Below are 22,893 nucleotides of genomic sequence, written 5' to 3' on the forward strand. Positions count from 1 at the left end.
AAATGTGACACCGGAGGGGGGAGGGTTCCGATCAGCGTGAGTTCCACTTTAGGGTGGAGCTCCGCTTTAAGGAGCTGTGTCCATCCATGGACGATAAGAGAAACATTTTTTCTTTCCAAAATTTTCTGTCTTTTTAGTTTATATAATAAGAAAAAAAAAATCTGTGGTAATCAAATACCAATAAAAGAAAGCTTTATTTGTGCGGGGGAAAAAAAAGATAAAAATTCCACTTGTGTACAGTGTTGCATAACTGCGCAATTACCAGTAGTGCAGTGCTGAATAGCAAAAAACGGTCTGGTCATGAAAGGGGTACAACCTTCCGGAGCTGAAGTGGTTAAGGTTTGTTTTACCTTCTATCATGAGGGGGTTATTTAACGCATGCAGTGTGTGTTAGGAACTTAGGCTGGGTTCACACTACGGTTTTCCCGTCCGTCAGCTGCATACGATTTCAGTATTGAAAACGTACGGGCCCGGACAGGAAAACGTATAGATAGAGAATGCATTGCAAATCGTATGCACTCAGATGCATCCGGGTGCGTACGATTTGCTGGCAAAACGTTTTTTAAACGTCCGCAAAACCGTGTTCAACCACGGTTTTGCGGTCGTTTTTAAAACAGTATGGCAAACGCATACGTTTTCCTTTAACATTAATGTTAATGGGAAACGCACATGTGTGCGGTTCCATACGTTCCCGTCCGTTTCAGCCGCATACGGTTTTCCATATAAATCGTATGCGGCTGACGGACGGGAAAACCGTAGTGTGAACCCAGCCTTAGGGGGGACTGAAAACGTGTTTGTTTTTGTGATGGAAGGCACGTTTTAATTTTAGAGAATTAAAGATACATGTTCAGTGTGTGATTCCTCCACAGATGAATGGAGCTGGATGTTGTTCTTCTCCCCGATGAAGTAATGATAGTCCCTGACGTGTACTCCGCTCTGGTCTGCAGTACAGCATGGACACACGTGTGTTTACATGGGCGGGGCCATAACCAGGAAGTTTTGGCGTTATGGAGTGAGTACTTCCGGGGCAGTGTGAACTCGGGCGCACGCTGCTGTCCTAGGATGGGGTGCTGTACTATGGCGGCTGAACCCTGGAACCGCCTGGATATCCCGCGTCCAGCCATCCAGTGTCAGGTGACCATACCGCTGGGGGAAGACACAGGTGAGTGTACGGAGCGCGGCACTACAGCGCCACCTCTGGCTGCTTCATAGAAGAGCATTGACTGTACCCATACTAGACACACTGCACTGAACACAGCCTGACCCCCACCCCTCCAGTACAAGGCGCCGTGCTCCTGACCCCCCCATTCACAGCATGTCTGCTGATCTGTATATAGATCAATGCAGGATCAACACTAGGACACAAATTGTTTTCTATGCTCTGCTCACACCATCCTCTGTAAACAAAGGCAGCATGCATATACAATTGTATGCAGTGCCACTCACCATGACATTTCATTCAGTCCTATTGCAACCCTCTGCAGTGACTTGCAATAGGGCTGAATGTAATGTAATTTTTATGTGGCACTATACACTGTAATGCAATAGAGTAAAAAAAAAAAAACCTAAGGCACCTTTCACATGGGCGATCCCAGCAGGTCCCCCTGTAATTTTTGTTTCAGCCCGTGCCCTCCAGTCTCTTCTATGGAGCTGTAGATGGCAGCGGACAGTCTGACTCTCCAGTCTCTTCTATGGACCAGCAGATGGTGGCGGACACGTTGCTGCCATCCGATCCTGTCTGCCAAACACAGACCGGTGTGGGACCTATTCCCCATCCGTCTGGAGGCTCCGATGGAAACGGACAGGCTTTCTGTCGCCATTCGATAGCCCTGTAGACGGGAGCATGTGTCTGTAGCATAGTAAAGCGGACACAGACCTGTCCTTGGTGGACCTGTCCTCCACGTCCTCGGTGGACCTGTCCTCCACGTCCTCAGTGGACCTGTCCTCGGTGGACCTGTCCTCCACGTCCTCTGTGGCGATCCCTCGCTGAGCAAGCAGATCCCACTTCATGGTGGCGCCCTGTGTAAAAGGGGCCTAAACAAATCTTTGTGTAACAATGCACACACCAGCACACCTATGTTTTACTGCAAGGGCTGGTGTGAATGAGCCCTATTGGGAAGTGGGTTGTGTTGGAGGGTCAACTACTTACCTACTCCTGAGCCACCACCAGGCTCGTCAGAAATTCTGAGCAAGCTTCTACTCATGAACACTGAAACCTGCTCAGCTGGCTGTTCCCTACCACCGTGACAGCAGTTGGCACAGGTGATTGGATGCTTAGGCATCGACTGCGGGAGGTGAAATCGCTCCCTCTGCTCCGGGAAGGGAATCCGTCTACCCGCTGTAAATATGTGTCTCAAGTGTGTGACTCCGCACCTCCTCCACCGCGCACCACAATCCAACGAGAGCAACTCCTCGTAATACCCATTGGCCCAGATCGGACTGTACTCAGTGAATCCCTCCACTCCCTGTAGTTGTCTAAGTTTATTCCAAATTTTTTGCATCAGAACATAAGTGGGGAAACGTCTATTGGATTTCGCATACGCCAGAGCTTCCATACCCGTGGGCACACTATCGAGGCCGGTGACATGGCACATTAGGGCCCTAATGGGGTCAGACTGCACTCCATTCTCCCCCCATCCCAATCCCTCCGGCATCGTCCCGGGCAATATGCTGTGCCTGAGCTGCCAGATAGTACACCCAAGGGTTAGGGAGGGCAAGGCCCCCCTCTGACTTGGGCTTCTGTAACTGCTCCAGTCTAACCCTGGGGGGTTTAGTCAGCCAAATAAAGGACCTAAAAAGAGAGTTGATAATCCTGAACATTTTTAGAGGGATAACCATGGGTGTGTTGTGAAGAAAATATAAGATCTGAGGCATAAAAATAATTTTTATGAGATTAACCCTGCCTACCAGGGACATCTTAAGGCGCGACCATACTTTGACTCTATCTCTAATTCTATTTAACAATGGGGTCAGGTTGAGCATCAAAAAATCTTGCGGTTCCAGAGTAATCCGGACCCCTAGATACTTGATACAAGTAGACACTGGCACCCTGTGTATCGACTGCTCCCCGCCGCTCTGGGCCGTGTCTAACAGCAGAAGTGAGGACTTGGTCCAGTTAATGAAAAGACCTGAGTAGGTCCCAAACCTGCCGACCACTGCCATCGCCTCCCTCAGGGAGTCCTCCGTGTCTTCCAGAAGCAGCATGGTGTCATCAGCGTAGAGCATAAGCTTCTCCTGAATCCCTCCGTAGTTGAAACCCCTCACCCTTTGGTTTGTCCTAATCAAGGCGGCCATAGGCTCAATGGCGATGGCGAAAAGGAGCGGGGACAGCGAGCACCCTTGCCGAGTGACCCTATGCAGGGTAAAAGAATCAGAAATGTGTCCCGCCTCTCTAATAACTGCCCTGGGTGAACAGTATAGCAACCGCACCCATGACAGAAACTTTTCACCAAAGCCAAATCTGCCCATGACGCATGCATGGATTTTTAACCGATGAACGTGCCTACAGACGATCGTTTTTTTTTCTATAGGTTTTTTATCCATCAGATCATTTTAAAACAAGTTCCTAATTTTTTAACCGATGGGGCCCACACACGATCGGTTTAGTCTAATGAAAACGGTCCAGCAGACCGTTTTCATCAGACAAACCGACCGTGTGTACGCGGCAATAGAGTGACTTCACTTACTGAATTCCTGGATGGCCATAGGTGAATCATTTTGTTTGGTCAGTCAGCAGGCTGAACAAAAAAGAAAGAAAATGGACTCCCCTATTGACACAGTCAAGGTGGATAGAAGAACCCTGTCCACTGCGCTATTGTATTTTAACCGCGGGGACTACCCTGCTGTCAGAATACACCGTTCAGCACTGCAGCTGATTGAATTACAATTGTTCTGAGCGGAAAGATCCATAGATGGATCGATTCCTATTTATGCAATCGGTGTGATTTGGCAGTCATGGTAATCATGTGATCGAGAGCCCCCCCACTCCTGATCATCAAAACTGATTGAGCGCTGTTAGTAACAGTGTGGTCACTTTGCTGGGGGTGCTTGCTATATGCGGATATGTGGCAGCTTCCCATCAGTTCCACATATGATTATGGCGAGTTTATGGGGTTAAATTGTACTAGTTGCTTGCTTGTTTATTGTATATGAGCTAGTTTGCTTTATACATTTGTTATTGTGTATTGCAACCATTTATATGTGTATATGGACAGAGTGAACAATCTAGAAATCTCATTCTTTTCATATTTAGAACAACTCGTCAATCTCTCAGAAAGCTGTCAAGCTGCCGACTCCGTATTGAAGAGCAAAGAACTAAATGTTGAAGTTGCTACTTTGGATTCTGTATTATATATTTATCATCACCGGCTGAGTGCTCACAAGCCATATCTTGCTTTAAAACAGGTACATATATTAAATGTCTGATGTGACTAAAAATTTTCTTTGTCCTTTGCCTATTCCCTCCACTAATCGTGGTATCTGTACTATGCAGAACAAAGCATCTGTGTGCATTCAGCATTATGGGATCCTTTTTTCTTTTCTTTTTTTAAGCTCCATGTAGAGAACTATCGGGCGCCTTGTTGTTGGTGGTAAAAATCAGCATTTCTAGTATTTGGTGTCTGTACAATATAATGAAAATGAACAGTGGGTGGGAATGGTTTCGGAAAAAATGTCCTAAAACGTGGTGGTTTCACAGAAAAGTGTTCTATACACACTATCCGTTTTCCTGCAGGTTTTTCTCTTCAGGTTTACCAAAACCATCTAATATGAGGTCAAACCTTAAGAGTTTCAATTTGTATGCAATCAGGCAGGCCCTTGCACTACATGGTTTTGGTAAACCTGAAGAGAAAAACCTGCAGGAAAACTGATAGTGTGTATGGGGCTTAAGTTTCTATGCTTGGATTTTCCATGGTCATTGCACATAGAAGTAGGGCTGGATAGTGCTCTTCTGTTATTGCTCGACCTTAGGGGCACCATATAAGGTTTTTCAACTTTCTCCTCTACCAAACACAACAGGTCCAACACCCTCACAATTGCTGCAACCACCTTCCTGCTCTATCCTAAACTCCCTAACCCACATCTTCAACCTCTCCCTCGCCACCTTTACTTCCCCGCTCAAGCATGCACTGGTTACCCCCCCATACTTAGAAAAACCCTCACTAGACACCACCTGTTTGAATAACTTAAGACCCATCTCCCTGCTCCTGTTTATCTAAAAGTTTATTGAAAGCCTTGTCCATGACTGAATGAGTTGCTACCTCACGGACAACAACCTTCTCGACCCCCCCCCCCCCCCCCCCCCCAGTCCAGATTTTATACACAACATTCCACTGAAACTATCCTACTCAAAACTCACCAATGACCTACTAACTGCTAAAACCAATGGACATACTCATACTCTTAGCCCTTTCTGCTGCCTTCGACACAGTTGACCACCTGCTCCTCCTCAGCAAACTACACTCCCTTGGCCTCCACGATTCTGCTTTATCCTGGTTCTCCTTCTATCTATCTTAGCTCACTTTCAGTGTCACAACTCCCTCTCCTCTTTCTCTTTCTGTTGGGGTACCCCCAAGGCTCTGTCCTTGGGACCCCTCCTATTCTCGCTCTATATCTCTTCCCTGGACCAGTTTATTACATAGTAACATAGTTAGTCAGGTTGAAAAAAGACACAAGTTCATCCAGTTCAACCTTAAAAAACAAACAAAAATTAAATAATATCGTACAATCCCATATTCCCAATCTACACCCACAGTTGATCCAGAGGGAGGCGAAAAACCCCAGCAGAGCATGATCCAATTTGCTTCAGCAGGGGAAAACAAATCCTTTCTGATCCCCCGAGAGGCAATCGGCTTTTCCCTGGATCAACTTTACCTATAAATGTTAGTACCCAGTTATATTATGTACATTTAGGAAAAAATCCAGGCCTTTCTTAAAGCAATCTACTGAGCTGGCCAGAACCACCTCTGCAGGGAGTCTATTCCACATTTTCACAGCTCTTACTGTGAAGAAACATTTCCGTATTTGGAGATGAAACCTCCCATGGCTTCCAATACCACCTCTATGCCGACGACACCCAGATCTATCTCTCTCAACTCCTCAACTCACCCCCTCGATCTCCTCACGAATCTCAAACTTACTGAATGACAATCTTTCTAAAACTGAGCTTATTATATTTCCTCCTTCCTGGTCCCCCCCCCACCCCCATGACTTTATCATTAGGATCAACAACACAACCATTGGTCCCTCCACACATGCCAGGGTGCTGGGTGTTATCCTTGACTCGAATCTCTCCTTCAGCCCCCACATCCAATTACTGGCTAAATCCTGCCGCCTTAACCTCCAACATCTCCAGAATTCGACCCTTCCTGACTAATGACACCACAAAGCAACTTATTCTCGCTTTGATTATTTCCCACCTTGACTACTGCAACTCTCTCCTTAATGGCCTACCCCTTAAGCAGGCTACCCCCCCCTTCAGTCTATTATGAATGCCGCTGCTAGACTAATACACCTCAGTAACCGATCCGTGACTGTTGCTCCTCTCTGACAATACCTTCACTGGCTTCATCTACCCCACCGTTGAAAATTCAAAATAACCACAACATCTCCCCCAGCTACATCACCAACCTCATCTGCTGATATCGCCCAAATCATCCCCTCCGCTCCTCCCAGGACCTCCTCCTATGCTGACCTTCAGGACTTCTCCAGAGTCTCTCCCATCCTCTGGAACTCCCTGCCCCGGTATATCTGATCAGCCCAGAACCTTTCCACCGTTTTAGGAGATCCCTGAAAACGTATTTATTCAGGGAATCCTATCCCACACCAACCTAACTGTCCCCAAGCCACCCCCATCAAATCATTTCCCGCAGCTATTACCTTGTACCACCACCCCTCCATTTAGAATGTAAGCTCTATGAGCAAGGCCCTACTGTCCCTTCTGTATTGAACTGTACTGTAATTGTGCTGTCCCCCCCTCTACACTGTAAAGCGTTGTGTAAACTGTTGGCGCTATATAAATCGTGTATAATAATAATGGAGTGCAGTTTTGTTATCCTTGACTTCACTAACGTTTTCAAGCCTACAATAGTAATAGTAAGCATGCTGGAAAGATTCATATCCAATATACAGTAAAAGAAAGGATGGGAATGGTGCGCTTATTCAATAATGCCATAAAGTAATATACTCAAAGAATGAAGATGAGTATCCAAACATACAAATATATAAATTAATGTGAATAAAGTCCAACTAAAGCCCAATGGTAGGAGTTTGTTTATATAAAGGCAAAAATCTCATAGGGATAACTAGCACTCATGACCCTGGCCTGAGGTATCTGAAGATGCGGACCAGAAACCCTCTTTAAGAGAGTTTCTTGAAAAGATGGACCTCGCCTCCGATAGTGGACCCTCTTGTGTCCAGATTAAACAAGCTCCACCAAACAAGCATCAGGCTTCCTCGAACGAGGTAGCCCTAGCTGACCTACTAGTACAAGGCCTAAAATTCATTTGTGAATCGGCCATGGTCACTATTCCTCTGCTGGCCAGAGCTTCAGGTCAGGCGGTGGCGTTACACCGTCTACTTTGGTTAAGATTTGGTCAGCCAACCAATCTTCCAAGAAAGCCCTCAATCTCGTGGCACTCCTTCTTTCTTCCTCTTCTTCTTTTTTTTTTTTTTTTTTTTTTCTTTTTTTCTTTTCTTCTTTGTTTTTTTGTCATAAAAAAACTAACAGTTTAATATAATGCAGCATCATAGACACACATAGGGCACAACATTGGAAGTGGTTTATTTTTACAAAACAAATCTACCTTTTCACACTGGTACTGACTACTATTCCTCTCCTTCTGTTAACCCTGGTGCTGAGGGAGAGCGACAGACAAGGACGTACTCAAGAGCCCAATGTCCTCCTTATCCTACGACATCATTGGTTGTTAGAATGACAGCAGCTGGCCCCCCATAGTGCCCAAGATTGTAATGCTACATAATTAAAACCCGTTGCTTTGAGTAACAAAAAAAGGCCAGCTTGATTCACCTGCTGGCTTGTTGACAATTGTGGCACTTTGCCAAGGCACCCCTGGAGAACTCGGAAGGCACCCTGGTTGAAAAAAAGCTGGGCTAGATCACTGTTCCTCCCACTGATGTAAGTCAGAATTCCTCCCAATAACACCAACAATGGGGTGCTATTCTTCTCCAGACCATAGGCGCAATGTTTATTTTTTTTATTTTTTTCTCCTGTTGATCACCAAGCCTGAGACATTGTCTATTCCCATTGGCCACAGTCAGGACACCTTTAAATCATGGAGATGGTAAACGGGGCCCATTTTGTTTAGAAAGTTTGCAGATACCTGGGCTAGATAATAAAATCTGTTTATTTTCTAGTTTGGAAAATAGAATCTGGGGACAATTTTATTTAAAAGCAGATTTGCCTATGAGAGGGGGGCAAAAAAATCACAGATACCTGTATATGTGATTTACAATGAACTGACACGTGTGTGTGTGTGTGTTGTTTTTTTTGTTTCTTTTCTTTAAACTGATGGACTTGCCCATATCATGCACTCTAGCCTGCCGCTTATAGGTTAAGACTTTGAGACGCTCATATGGACTTTCCCCAGACAGTTCAGTGTGGAATTTTTTTATTTTTTATTTTTATTTAAATACTTTATCTGATGCTCCATCTGTACTACTTTACCCTTTAAAATTTATTAGCTGTTTGTACTAGAGGAATGTGCTTTTTATGTGTCTATATGTGGCTTTAAGATGGCCGCGGTCATGGACATGATACTGTAAATGAGTGCACTTCTGTAAACAATATTTTCTGAGTGAATAGTAGAAAAACCTTCTTTAGGCTTTTTCTTACCTACAGGTAGGCCTATAATAAGGGTTACCAGTAGGTAATATGCACTGTTTAGAAGATATTTACCCTGTTTGCAGCCAGGAACATCACTGTGCATGCGCGCTGAAGTTCCGGCATACCTTGCTGGAACTTCAGAGCTTTGTGCCAGATACGAGGGAAGAAAGACCGGGGAAACACGTCAGCGGTGACAGTACAGTGATGCTAGTATGCAGTGCATACTATAGTGCACATTATGCCTTTGCCTTGTGTGGTGTGTTTTGTGTGTATGTGTGTGTGTGTGTGTGTGTGTGTATATATATATATATAATGTATTAATATAGCATCAGTGGTTTACAACCACTTTGAATACAATGTTATAGTGATCATCAGATTGCTAGCTTTAAGTATTTAGGTAAAGTTTCTACATTCCTTGACCATGCATGTTTTGGGAACAAACCACATTAACATTGTATTTTCTTGCCTGCATGTGACCCATTAATAAGATATTTTCAGTTTTAGCTACGGACTGACTTTGCAGTCCTTGTAATGGACTTGTATCTGGTATATTGTGGTGACAGATTTTTTTTTGTTCATCTTTCCCTAGGTGCAGCAATGTATAAGACGAATACGCACTATGGGCCTGGAAGCTTCCATACAGGAGATGTTGGACTTGTGTCCTAAGTATGTTTAGTATATAAACTCTTCCTATTTTCTTGTATATCCCAACGTCCTACATTTATTTTTAGCAGTTTATATATGGGAAGTGCCTATTTTGTATTTTGTAACTGTTTACTCTGCTTTCATCGACCTTACATCATTGCACAGTACAAATCATTTATTGGTGTCTGCCCCTGAAAAGAAAAAATTGGCATCCCTGCACTGGAAGATACTTTATCATTGATCAGTGCTACCAGTTCTGGATTTTCACAAACCTTAGAGAAGAAATGCTAATTTAGTCCTCGGGTTGGCTAAAATAGCAGTCTGACATTTGTCCATCTCACACAGGCTGAACATTTTTTGTTCTTGGTAAGAAACAGAAGTATGTTTTGTTTTCAGCTTGTGCATGTTTTATAACTTTTTCCTTTGTGCCAAGATGTTTCTTCCTCACTTTGTGTGTATAGTAAATTTTTGTTTATTTTGAATATAGATTATCTATTAATGAATATTCTTTTTTTTGTTGCTGTCTGTGCTGAGTTTGGAAAATCCCCCCCCCTTTTTTTTTGTTTGTTCGCCCCTCTTCTTCTGGAGAAAGAAGTCAGAAGAAATCTCTACAAAGCAAAGGGCATTTCCCTCATGTGTTTTGGTGACAATTATGCGTGTCCCCATTGACAGATTATCCTCACTGTAATCTCATGACAAGAAAACCTGATGGGTTCTAACCTTTAGCCTCTCTATCTGAAATGTTAGTTGCAAGTAAGACCAATACAATGATGTTAAAAACAATATGATTACCATACTGCGACACAGATTCCCCCCGCCACCTTTTTTTTTTTTGATGGATGGAGATATATCTCTATCTATCTCTATTATAAAAAAAAATTATTTTGGTGATCATGTTATTCTAAGAAGTTGTGACAACAATATCCTTGACTTGCATGTACATCATAGAACTACTGTCGTTTCAAACCCCCCCCCCCCCCCCACCTACTGATCCTTGCCTTCTACATGCTCCTCTGTCCAAACTCTGTGTAAGCTCCCTCATTTTGTGCCTGGTTATTGGCTGTTCAGGCCTGAGCACTGCATCCAGGGAGGAGGTCCCATGCTCCCTCCTACTCAGATGTTGTAAGTATTTCTGAAGGGCTGTGATGGAAGCAGTGGAGGATCATGGTGGAACTTGGTATCAGTAAGTGGGGGGGTGGGGGGGGGTTGTTGTAGCAAAATAAACTCCCCTTTATTTTTCTCTTTTTATAAAAAAAATTTGGAGGTAGACACCAATTAGTTTAAGGGGGCACAACATTTTGCCATCAGTTGTCATTGTAAATTTGTAAGAAAACGTTTTTGTTTTTCTTCTTTAGTAAAACTGAGCTGAAAACTGAAAGCTGTGTCCCTGTTCCTAGCCAGCCTATTATGGAACTAGTGTCTATGAAGATTTTGGGTGCTTGCAAGTTATTACTACGTCTGATGGATTGCTGCTGCAAGGCTTTCCAGTATCCTTTGCTTTTGTCTCTGTTTTTTCCTGATATGTGAGATTTCAAAAAGGAATGCTTATATAAAGCAACCTTTCTTACTGGTGTTGTCACATGAAAAGATATAATAAAATATTTACAAAAATGTGAGGGTGGTACTCACTCTTGTGAGATTCTGTATAAACACTGGTAGCATGAAAGCTTAGTAGACGCTAGGAGCCGCTTGATTTAGCTGTTCACATACATAACTAACCTGGGTCTATAGTTTGGTGCAGAAAGTGCCAAAGACCGTATAAATGCATGCATATTTTTTTTGCAGTCACTATTGAAATTAATAAATTAAGAGGCACGTGTTGCACATGAGTTTAGTGTATAACATGTTGCTAAGCAGCCCCCCTGAGACTGCATGCAGGGGGTTTTCAAATTTGAAATGGAGCCTCATACAACTGGGTCTATCTGCACAGCCAATTCATTCATTTGCAGAGATCTGTTAATGAGTGAATAACAAGCTTTGCTTGTGCCACCGTGCTCATAGACCTTATATCCAGCTGTTTAACTGAAAGCCCATATAGAGTGCCACCTAGGACAGAAAGTGAGAGGAAATCTTCCCAATCGGAACAATTCTACTTTTTTTTTTTTTTTTTTAACTAATGAAAGAAACATTAAAAACAGGATTTTATTGCTGTCTCATTTTTGGGGAGTCATTGGGATTCATTTACTAAAACTGGAGAGTGCAAAACCTGGTGCAGTCGTGCATGGTAGCCAATCAGCTTCTGATGCTACTTGAAACATAAAATGACTATCCTATCCTGTTGCTGGAGTTCCACTTTAAACTGTTCTGTTTTAGTTTGTGAGATGTTAGACTAGCTAACTGACTTTCTCTTAAAGATATGGAATATAGATATATATTAGAGATTTATAGATTCTATTACTGGCCGAAACCTTGCTTATTTTGATACATGTAAAAGTAATCAGTTTTGGATATTATTATTCCTTTATCCAGTAAAACAGCTTATGTTTGCAGCACTTGAACTTGGAAGAGTTTATAGTTCTAAATGTTGTACTGTTGGGATTGATGAGCCGCTTATGGTTTGTACCTTTTTTATCTTTTCATTATCCATTAGTAATATTCATCCTTAAGGAGTATCATGTCTACAAAAAGTCCTGTACTGATTTCTTTAAATGCAAGTTCTGAGTTTAAATTATAAGTTTGGAAATGCTGCTGTTGGTTTAAGCTATGTAAATCCCCTTTGTAAAGTGTTAGGATGATAAAGCCCATCTCAGGGAACATTTTGAAATTATCCTTTGCAGTGGGCTGTGCCTGTACTGCAAGGGTTTAATAGTTTGTCTAGGTGAAAGGAGAAAACCTTTTTTAATTTACCCAGTTGTGTGCTTCTTTGGCAAATGGGGCTTCTCTATGCTCTGACAGTGACCTGTGCTTCAGTATCCTCACGTCGTGTGTAGGGTTAGTGGAGCCTGCTTTGGTCTTGATCACATCAGGTCCTTAGACCTTCGGAGCATGGGGGAGAAAATGCTGTGGGGGCAGCGGAGGATCGGGTAAATCTTTTTTTGCTCCCTTAGAACTAAATGAGCAATTAAACCTTGCAGTGCAGGCACAGCTTTACTTCAATATATCATTTTATTAGTTGCGTGGAGTTGGGATTTAATGCATGGCAACTTGTCCACAGTTACCTTCTAGATGCCTGGGCACACTTTTATGCAAATTCTAACTTTCTATAGAAAGTTGGCTCTGTCCCCTCTTTCATGTCACGATTTGTCATTGAAGCTGCAATCCTAGTAATAGGTCAGTCATGAGGTACAGGAAACGGAGGAGGGAGTGGAGCGCCACACTGACTTTCTTGCAGTAATGCAGTATTTGGCTCTGAGTGACCTGGTTTTTGGGGTGTGCCCCCCTGGAAGATAATTGTACAGAAACTACAAGGGTCTACATTATATTTCTGACAGAACTTTAAAATGTCACAGCAAAATAAAAATGCAGTACATCTCTGCAAATACGATCACATTTTCCTCAAGTTTTATCCTTGCAAATAGAAAAAAAATCTTATTGTGGGCTGACACCACCCTGCCTTTCTTAAAGCTGATGTCCAGCTTTCACTGTAAATAGTTTGCTTGGGCCAAGCTTGCCCAAACCATCTTTTTTCATTTACTAACGTTTGCCCACTGGGCATGCTGTTTAAACTGCCTCAGCTAAATACCATATACAGCACTCTATTCCGGTTGTGAGACAGGATGGTCTCATCTCACACCTGGAACAAAATCATGTCGGACTGAACGGCACTCGGCTATTCATAGGCAGCTTTGTTATTCTATCAATGACTACAAACCTTTCTCTGATTGGCCAAGTCTGAGATCTTGATCTCATCAACCCGCCTCTCCGACTCAGCTGATAGAATACAAAGCTGCCTATAAATGCCACTTAGCCTGACATAATTTTGTTCCAGGTATGAGACGGGCAGGTCTTATCTCACACCTGGAACACATTGCTGCATACTGTTTGTAGTTGGGGCTACATACAGTTTGTACAGCGCACTCAGTGGGCGCAGATATAATGAAGAAAATTTTTTTTTTTTTTGGGACAGTTTGGCCCAAACGACCGATTTTTAAGGTGAAGGTAAAGCTGGACATCAGTTTTTTTAAATTTCAAGGAATGGTATCAGCCCTGTCCAGTTGTTAATTTATGAAGTACTCTTTACCACCTACTTTCTTCTCCCCAACAGAGGAGGGGGGCTTGCAGTTTAGGGAAGAGAGCAAAGCGGGTCTGATTAGATTCCTTGAAATAGTGCAGGAGGAATGCAAAGGATGCAAAAGGGCTCTATATTTCTGTCAGGATCAACAGGTATTTTTTTTTGTTGCACTTAATGGTGTATATATTTAACAGACCGAAAGGGGAGGAGGCACATATAATACATTCATTGCTAGGGTTTACATATACTTTTAAAGAGCCCCTGTCAAAAACGCACACATCTTATTTTTTTCATGCTTGCTTGTAGCGTTTTTCCTTTAGATAAATTTATCTTTAGTCACTTGTATTGTGTCTTTTTGAACTCTCACGTCATAGCCCTCTCTTCTTCTGGGAGGGTTTAATTACCCACTGTGCTTACCTACTCCTCAGCCCCTCAACTCCCTATATAATCTTCATGTAGTTGTCAGGGGAGGAGTGTAGGGTAGTACTATAGTGACAGCTCTGAGTGGTGCTGCTGACATCACAATGGCACCTGGCAACAATCTTGGGGCTTTTGGATGTCTACACAAGAAAGGCTTTTCAGGCAACTGACATGCATAAAATGTGTTAAATGCACATATAATCTTTGGTAGATTGTTGTTGAAATGTATAATCTGATGACAGTCTCTTTATGGTCTTATTTGTGCAGTCTTCAACTGCTTAAAGAGCAGCGTGCAGAGCAAGCTATAAACAATTTTGTTAAAGCCTTTAAAGATCTGTTCAGTTCCAGTTCTAAATTTTTAAATGCAGATCTTAATGTGAAACCTGGCTGTCACTTTTTAAACAAGCTGTTGGCAGGCTTCAGTAGGTTCAAGCTTCAAGTAGTGCTAAAGTTTACCCTAGAATGCTAGCAGCCTGTTTAAATGGACTGTCAGCGCTCCTATTACATCTGTGTTTAACAGGTGGTTGTACACACTATTCTTGTACAAGCTGAAGGCAGTGCGAACTAGACTCTAGTATAACTGTTTGTTTTTTACAGCGTAGAAGGGCCTCAGAAAGCTTAGGTTGTTTTTAAAGTGAATCTGTTGGCCATAGTAAACGTTTCTCTTCTATTTTCCAAGCACTGTGGGCCAGATAAACAAGAGATACGCCGTCGTATCTCCTGATACGCCGTCGTATCTCCTGATACGCCGTCGTATCTCCTGATACGCCGTCGTATCTCCTGATACGCCGTCGTATCTCCTGATACGCCGTCGTATCTCCTGATACGCCGTCGTATCTCCTGATACGCCGTCGTATCTCCTGATACGCCGTCGTATCTCCTGTTACGCCGTCGTATCTCTGTTTCTATCTATGCGACTGATTCATAGAATCAGTTACGCATAGATATACATAAGATCCGACAGGTGTAATTGTTTTACACTGTCGGATCTTAGGATGCAGTACCGCAGCCGCCGCTGGGGGGAGTTTGCGTCGTAAACCAGCGTCGGGTATGCAAATTAGGAGTTACGGCGATCCACGACGGATTTTCGCGTTCGCTATGTCACCGCTAGTCTAGTTTCCCGTTGCAAAGTTAGTCGTCATTTTGGGTGCCTTAACTTTACACAGCAATCGTATTGCTTTATGAAGTATGGGCGTCGTTCCCGCGTCGAAATTTAAAAATGAACGTCGTTTGCGTAAGCCGTCCGGGAATATGAAATTACGCTACGCGCGTCGCCGTTCGAAAAAATGACGTCGCTGCGCGCAAAGCACGACAGGAGTTGGGAAACGGAGCATGCGCAGTAGGTCCGGCGCGGGAGCGTGCCTAATTTAAATGGCACACGCCCATTTGAATTGGCCCACCTTGCGCCGGACGTATTTACGATACACCGCCGCAAGTTTCCAGGTAAGTGCTTTGTGGATCCGGCACTAAAACTGTAAACTTGCGGCGGTGTAACGTAAACGGGTTACGTTACACGGCCGCAAATGTATGTGAATCTGGCCCTATTTTCACATCGCTTTGCTGCTAAGTTGAGGGAGCGCAAAAGGAGTGACTTAAAGTGTTACCCTAAAACAAACCAAAAAAAAAATCACATCCTGTTTCCTTGAAGCATGAATAACAGCACAGTGCTTGTGCCGTGTAAATTGCCCCCCGTATCACCTGAAATACCTGGCTGATCCTGCCTGGCTGTAAAACCCCTGCCCCCCCCCCCCGTAAACTGACCAGTTTATCATGGCTGCTGAGCCCTGACACCGTGGTCAATTTACGTGCCTCTGTCATCCGCAGCTCTCCAGTCTGCTTTCCCCTGTTCTCTCTCCCCTTCCCTCCGTGCCTGTCAGCTCTGTCCACTCCCCAGCCCTCCCCTCCTGCTGCTATGATAACTACAATATAACCATACAATCCCCTCTGTAAAATAACATTATGTGCCCCATTGGCTCTCTCTCCTCTCCACAGCTGATGGCTCTAGCAGGAGGGGCCAAGAGCTCCCACTGATGTCAGCCAGGGAGGAGAGAGAGCCATCAGTGGGAGCTCTTGGCCCCTCCTGCTGGAGCCATCAGCTGTGGAGAGAAGAGTCGAGGAGTCACATGAGCGCTGGGAGACACTCTGATATAGGTAGCAATCGGAATCTTTTTTTATATAACACAGACCAGAGTGGATTTGATTTAAATAAAATCGGTTTTAAATTGATGATAAAAAAAGGCTTAAAGTGGTTGTAAAGGTTCTTTTTTTTTTTTTTTTTCTTTTTCTAAATAGGTACCTTTTTAAGCTAATGCATTGTTAGTTCACTTACCTTTTTTCCCTCGATTTCCCTTCTAAATGTTTTTTTTTCTTTGTCTGAATTTCTCACTTCCTGTTTCTCCTCAGTAAGCTTGCCCCCCATATTCCGAGCCGTTCTGGCTGGGGGTTAGTCAGCGTGCTCGCCCCATCCCTTGGGACTACATTCCTGCGGGGAGAAGCTGTGTTCACAAGTGAACCAACAATGCACTGGCTTAAAGGAACCTATTTAAAAAAAATAAAAACCTTTACAACCCTTTTAACCACTTGAGGACCTTGGCTCTTTTTCAGATTTGGCGTTTACAAGACTAAAACAGTTTTTTTTGCTAGAAAATTACTTAAAACCCCCAAACATTATGTATATTTTTTTTCTAACACCATAGAGAATAAAATGGCGGTCATTGCAATACTTTTTTTCACACCGTATTTGCGTAGCGGTCTTACAAGCGCACTTTTTTTGGAAAAAAATCACTTTTTTTAATAAAAAAAATAAGACAACAGTAAAGTTAGCCCAATTTTTTTATATATTGTGAAAGATAATGTTACGCGGAGTAAAATGATACCCAACATGTTACACTTCAAAATTGCACCCGCTCGTGGAATGGCGTCAAACTTTTACCCTTAAAAATCTCCATAGGCGAAGTTTAAAAAATTCTATAGGTTGCATTTTTGAGCTACAGAGGAGGTCTAGGGCTAGAATTATTGCTCTTGCTCTAACGATCGCGGTGATACCTCACTTGTGTGGTTTGAACACCGTTTTCATATGCGGGCGCTACTCACGTATTTTTTATTTTTTTTTTTCTTATTTTTTTTTATTTTATTAATTTTTACAATGAAAAAAATTGATCACTTTTATTCCTATTACAAGGAATGTAAACATCCCTTGTAATAGAAAAAAGCATGACAGGTCCTCTTAAATATGAGATCTGGGGTCAAAAAAACCTCAGATTTCATATTTAGACTTCAATGCAAAAAAAAAAAAAAAAAAATGTCATTTGAAAAGATGACAACAAGTAAATATTGATTTAAGAAGCATGGGCGGAAGTGACATTTTGATGTCACTTCCGCCCTGCTATGCTATGGGGACGGGTGGGGGCCATCTTGCCCTCACTCGTATCCCAGCCGAGCAGGGGACAGGACCCGATCGCCTCCTCCGCTGCCGACGGCTCCGGTAAGTGGCGGGAGAGGGGCAGAATCCGCCGCGGAGACTATCGTTTTACAGGACCGCTCAAGTAAAAGATGGAAAACTCGGTTGTGGCAGCAGCTGCCGCCGTTACCGAGATATCCATCTTTAAAAACAGGACGTATATAGTCGTGAGCGGGTCTTTAAGTGGTTAATTCAATTCAACTTGATTTTAAATCATAATTTTTAAAGCGAAACTGTCATCTCTGTCCCGCAGTGGCTTCTCCTCTGACCCACTGTTGACACACCGACAGTCCCATTCACTTTAACCACTTCAGCCCCGGAAGAATTTACCCCCTTCCTTACCAGAGCACTTTTTGTGATTCGGCACTGCGTCGCTTTAACTGACAGTTGAGCGGTCGTGCGACGTTGCACCCAAACAAAATTGACGTCCTTTTTTTTTTCCCCACAAATGGAGCTTTCTTTTGGTGGTATTTGATCACCTCTGCGGTTTTTATTTTTTGTAATATAAACAAAAATAGAGTGAAAATTTAAAAAAAAAAAAACTATTTTTAACTTTTTGCTATAATAAATATCCCCAAAAAATCTCTCTAAAAAAAAAAAAAAAAATCCACAGTTTAGGCCGATGCGTATTCTTCTACATATTTTTGGTAAAAAATTGCAATAAGCATATATTGATAGGTTTGCGCAAAAGTTATAGCGTCTACAAAATAGGGTATAGATTTATTGCATTTTTTTTTTTTTTTTAATGGAGGCAATCTGCGATTTTTCTTGTGACCGTGACATTGCGACGGACACTTGACACATTTTTGGGAACATTTACATTTATACAGCGATTAGTGCTATAAAACTACACTGATTTACTGTGTAAATGTGACTGACAGGGAAGGGGTTAACACTAGGAGTGCTGAAGGGGTTAAATATGTTCCCTAGTGAGTGATTCTAACCGTAGGTGGAGGGGACTGTGGACGTTGTATGACTATGGGCAGGATGTCAAGTGGTTAATGGGACAGCTGGTGATGCAGCATTGAGGGACGTGGCGGGAGCAGGTGGTTGCATGCCTGCTAACAGGTGCTGCTATGATAGATCTGAAATAACAGGGGCTCTTTAAATGTAAGGACTTATTCTTGCTGGTAGTTAGGAAACCTTCATTTTGCAAATATTAAAGATTCTATTTAGAATAGTAAGCTGTCAGGTTAGTAAAACAGCGATATCCGAACCGACTCATCATACAGTTTGTAGTGTACATAGATTTGCAAAACAATGGGATAAAGGAATATTCCTGAACTTTGTTTTATCTCATGGTACTGTGAAATTGTGTGAATGCATGTTGTATCGGCTTGCACAGCTTGGATTAATTGAATGAGTTTACCAAACGTATAAATATTGCAGAATATACAGCCTAAGAGCCGGTTCACACTGGGGCGACTTGCGATCCGACTTCATGTCGCCTCAAGTTGCGCTGTAGAGAAAAACAATGGAAGTGAATGGGAGCAGTGTTAATACACACGACTCAAGGCGATCCGACTTCAGAAGAGGTTCCTGTACTACTTCAATCCGACTTGTAGGCGATTTGTACCCATTGATTTCAATGGAAGTCGCCTCAGAAGTCGGATCCTGTCTTATCTGAAGCTACTTTCCAGGAAGATAACATACATTTCTCAGGGAAACCTCTCCTGCCCCCCTCCCTCCCCCTCCCTCTCCCAGAGCTGATTGTTGTTTTATTGGCCACTGGAAAGTCTCCTGTCCTGGAGACGACTTCAAGTTGTGTTGTAAATCGCCCCAGATCGCCCTGTGGTTCAAGTCGTGTCGGAGTCGCCTCTGGAAGTCGTGTCGCCCTAGTGTGAACCGGCTCTAACATGCTACATAACTAAGCTCAATTTCATGCTGAATAAACTAAATTATTAATGTATCTTAAATAGAAAACTAGCTTTAGAAATATTTGGACTCCAAAATCATCTTTTTCTTTTTTTATTATCGTTGAGTTTTATCCACCCTGAAAGACATGGCTCATAATGGTATTTTACAGAGGGGATTGTATGGTTATACTGTAGTGGCTAACAACCACTTTAAACACACTTGTGTCTGAATTCTTGTATATTGGTATCATTTAATGCTCTCTTGTTTCATGTTCTGGGCCTCAGGAGTAGGAGAAATATAATGGTATGCTTAGAAAAACACATTGGCCCAGATTCACAGAGATCGGGGTATCTCATTTACGTTACGGCGCCACAAGTTTTTCAGGCAAGTGCTTTATTCACAAAGCACTTGCGTGTAAAGTTGCGGCAGCGTAATGTAAATCACCCGGCGGAATTCAAATTCGGCGGGTAGGGGGCGTGTATCATTTAAATGATGCGCGTCCCAGCGCCGAACGAACTGCGCATGCGCCGTCCCTAAAAAATACCAGCGTGCATTGCTCTAAATGAGGTCGCAAGGACGTCATTGGTTTTGACGTGGACATAAATTACGTCCAGCACCATTCACGGACGACTTACGCAAACAACGTAATTTTATAAATTTTCGACGCGGGAACGACGGCCATACTTAACATTGACTGCGCCTCATAGACCCAGGGGCAACTTTACGCCGGGAAAAGCCTAACGTAAACGTCGTAACTTTACTGCGTCGGCCGCGCGTACGTTCGGGAATTCGCGTATCTAGCTAATTTGCATACTCGACGGAAGCGCCACCTAGCGGGCAAAAAAAAAATTGCAGTTAAGATCCGACGGCGTAAGAGACTTACGCCTGTCGGATTTACTAAATATCTATGCGTAACTGATTCTATGAATCTGTCGCATAGATACGCCGTCGTATCTCTGCCTTGTGCCGTCGTATCTGGAGATGCGCCGTCGTATCTCTTTTGTGAATCTGGGCCACTGTTCCTTTGTTGGGCTACAAGTGAATTTCATGACAGCACTTGGGACTGTTAGGCGGTGGACATAATGTGAGTTCATCTTTAACTGAAGCAAAAAGAGATCAGTATGAAAAGTTCTAGTGTAATAAAAATCATGTCATGATACTTTATTTTATATGCAGTGTTCTTATTTTTTAGGGTTATGTACCGAGGAGTTCTGAAAAGACTTATCTCCTTATACAGTGCGCAAATATTGGTACAACTCGAGGTGTCAGCATTTCAGAAAATGCCTTACTTTAAGGACTTTGAGTTTCCTCTCAAGATTGAACATTACCTTGGCCCTGTGTTCAATGATTTGGTTAATAGAAAACTACCAAAAATGTTCTCCAAGAAGGGCTCGGTACAACTGCTGAATGAACTATTTAAAACAAATGATTTGGTTACTGAAGAGTTAAAAATGCCAAGCATTATGGAACCAAAAGAAGCAAAGGGAAGTGTTATCGATTTGGGGCAACAAGTTAAAAGATTAAAGAGAGGTAAGAGTATGGAAAAAAAAAAAGTCAACAAATTAGAGCCTGTAACCTTCTGTACCTTGCTGCTTTTTGGTAAATTGTGAAACGTAACATTTATAAAGTGAGCAAGAAAGGGAAGGGGGAAGGAGAGGCACCAAGACATCACTGGTGTTTTTTTTATTTTATTGAATGAGAACAAGTTCTAATGCAATCACAAGCATCCTAGAGTGATGGGCATTAAATCTGCTCAGTATGAAGCCGACAGTCAAGTCCTGACCGGAGCCCCTGGGATCGCTGAAGCGATGCCAATGCAGGAATCCAGAGAGATGTAGAAGACTCCAGAAATGTCAGAGGAGCTGTCAATTCCCGGAATGCAATAGCCAATCGAACATGTTTCAGAGGGTAATCCATACCTCCCTCATTGTGTTCATACAGTGAGCATATACCCCACACAAACACACCACTGTCCTACCCTTTTCCTGCTTGTGGGCATATTGTAAAACATACAGTGTACAATACAGTAAAACCTTGGTTTGAGAGTAACTTGGTTTGAGAGCAAGTTTGCAAGACAAGCAAAATGTTTTAATACATTTTGCCTTGATATACAAGCGATGTCTTGATATAAGAGTAGTATCATGTCACAACTGAGTATAAAAGAGAAGAGAGGCCCCTCTAAGTGTAGCAATATAGTTACATTTAATGAAGGTACAACCTTTAGCAACATATTGCTACACTTAGGCCCCGTACAGACGGGCAAACATGTACGATGAAAACGGTCCGCCGGACCGTTTTCAGCGTACATGCCCGCCCGGAGATTTCTGTATGATGGCTGTACACACCATCTTACAGAAATCCGTGCATACAAGATACGCGGCGATGAGGCCGCGACGTGCGCGGCCCTGGCAGTTCAATGCTTCCACGCATGCGTCGAAGTTATTCGTCACATGCGAGGGATGGCGGCCGCTCGGACATGTACGGTAAGTCTGTACAGACGACCGAACATGTCCGACGGGCAGGATTCCAGCGGGCATGTTTCTAAACATGTTTAGAAACATTTGTCCGCTCGAAAACAGTCTGGCGGGCAAATGTACGCTGGAATTCTGTCCGCTCGGCTGTACAGACGACCGAACATGTCTGCTGAAACTGGTCCGTGGACCAGTTTCAGCAGACATGTTCGGTCGTCTGTACGGGGCCTAAGAGGTGCCTCTCTTCTATACCCTGTAAAAAAAATGTTTTGATATACAAGTGCTTTGGATTGCAAGCATGTTTCTGGAACAAATTATGCTTGCAAACCAAGCTTTTACTGTATGTCTGTATTTGTGGCACCATGGAACAACATCACTGCGTTGTTCAAAAAATTGTATTATAGAATATGCTGTATGGGGGTATACATATGTAAACTGGTACTTGTGTAATAGTCGTGTGTGTGTGTGTGTGCATATTTTCCCTAACGCAACACTGGGGAATGCATCCATGTTCGTGTTAAAACAAGAGTACCGACGTTTGCACGCATATACACTTGTACAGTGTGTTCTATAATATATTTTTATGGGTGGAATTATGTGGCAGATGTGGCTCCCAGTTGCCACACAAAGGGGCTCTTTTACACTGTGTGGCCATATTGCCTACAAAAGCCCCACGTGCATGGGCCCTCAAAACGGTGCTGATTGCCTTATTATAGTTCTCCCCAATCCAAAGAGGTCCTGTGATTGGTGTTCTGGCATTTGGTCGCATGACTGGCACAAAAACGAACCTGGAGCAACTTCTCTAGCAGTGGTATATGAGCACCTCTTCTAGCTTGTATTCATATAGGGGAGCAAGATAGTTGGGGTGGGATTTCTCTAAGGCCCCGTACACACCATAGAATCCATCCGCAGATAAATCCCAGCAAATGGGTTTCAGCGGATAGATCCTATGGTGTGTACACGCCAGCGGATCTTTTTCCGCGGATAAATCTCCCCTGGGATGGATTCCAGCAGATCGGATATTTGC

General features: G+C 43.1%; 1 protein-coding gene across 1 annotated transcript in view; it reads left to right on the forward strand.

Moving 5' to 3' along the window:
• Positions 1–946: 946 nt before the first annotated feature.
• NEPRO (nucleolus and neural progenitor protein) overlaps positions 947–22,893 on the forward strand; it is a 30,102-nt gene continuing 8,155 nt past the window's right edge. The window contains exons 1-6 of the mRNA XM_040336186.1: positions 947–1,162; positions 4,253–4,404; positions 9,432–9,508; positions 10,843–10,974; positions 11,965–12,042; positions 20,588–20,925. Coding sequence (XP_040192120.1) covers positions 1,063–1,162; positions 4,253–4,404; positions 9,432–9,508; positions 10,843–10,974; positions 11,965–12,042; positions 20,588–20,925 — 877 coding nt within the window. The 5' untranslated portion in view covers positions 947–1,062. The remainder of the gene's footprint in view (positions 1,163–4,252; positions 4,405–9,431; positions 9,509–10,842; positions 10,975–11,964; positions 12,043–20,587; positions 20,926–22,893) is intronic.

The sequence above is a fragment of the Rana temporaria genome, chromosome 2 (assembly GCF_905171775.1).
Source record: "Rana temporaria chromosome 2, aRanTem1.1, whole genome shotgun sequence".
Taxonomy (NCBI): Eukaryota; Metazoa; Chordata; class Amphibia; order Anura; family Ranidae; genus Rana; species Rana temporaria.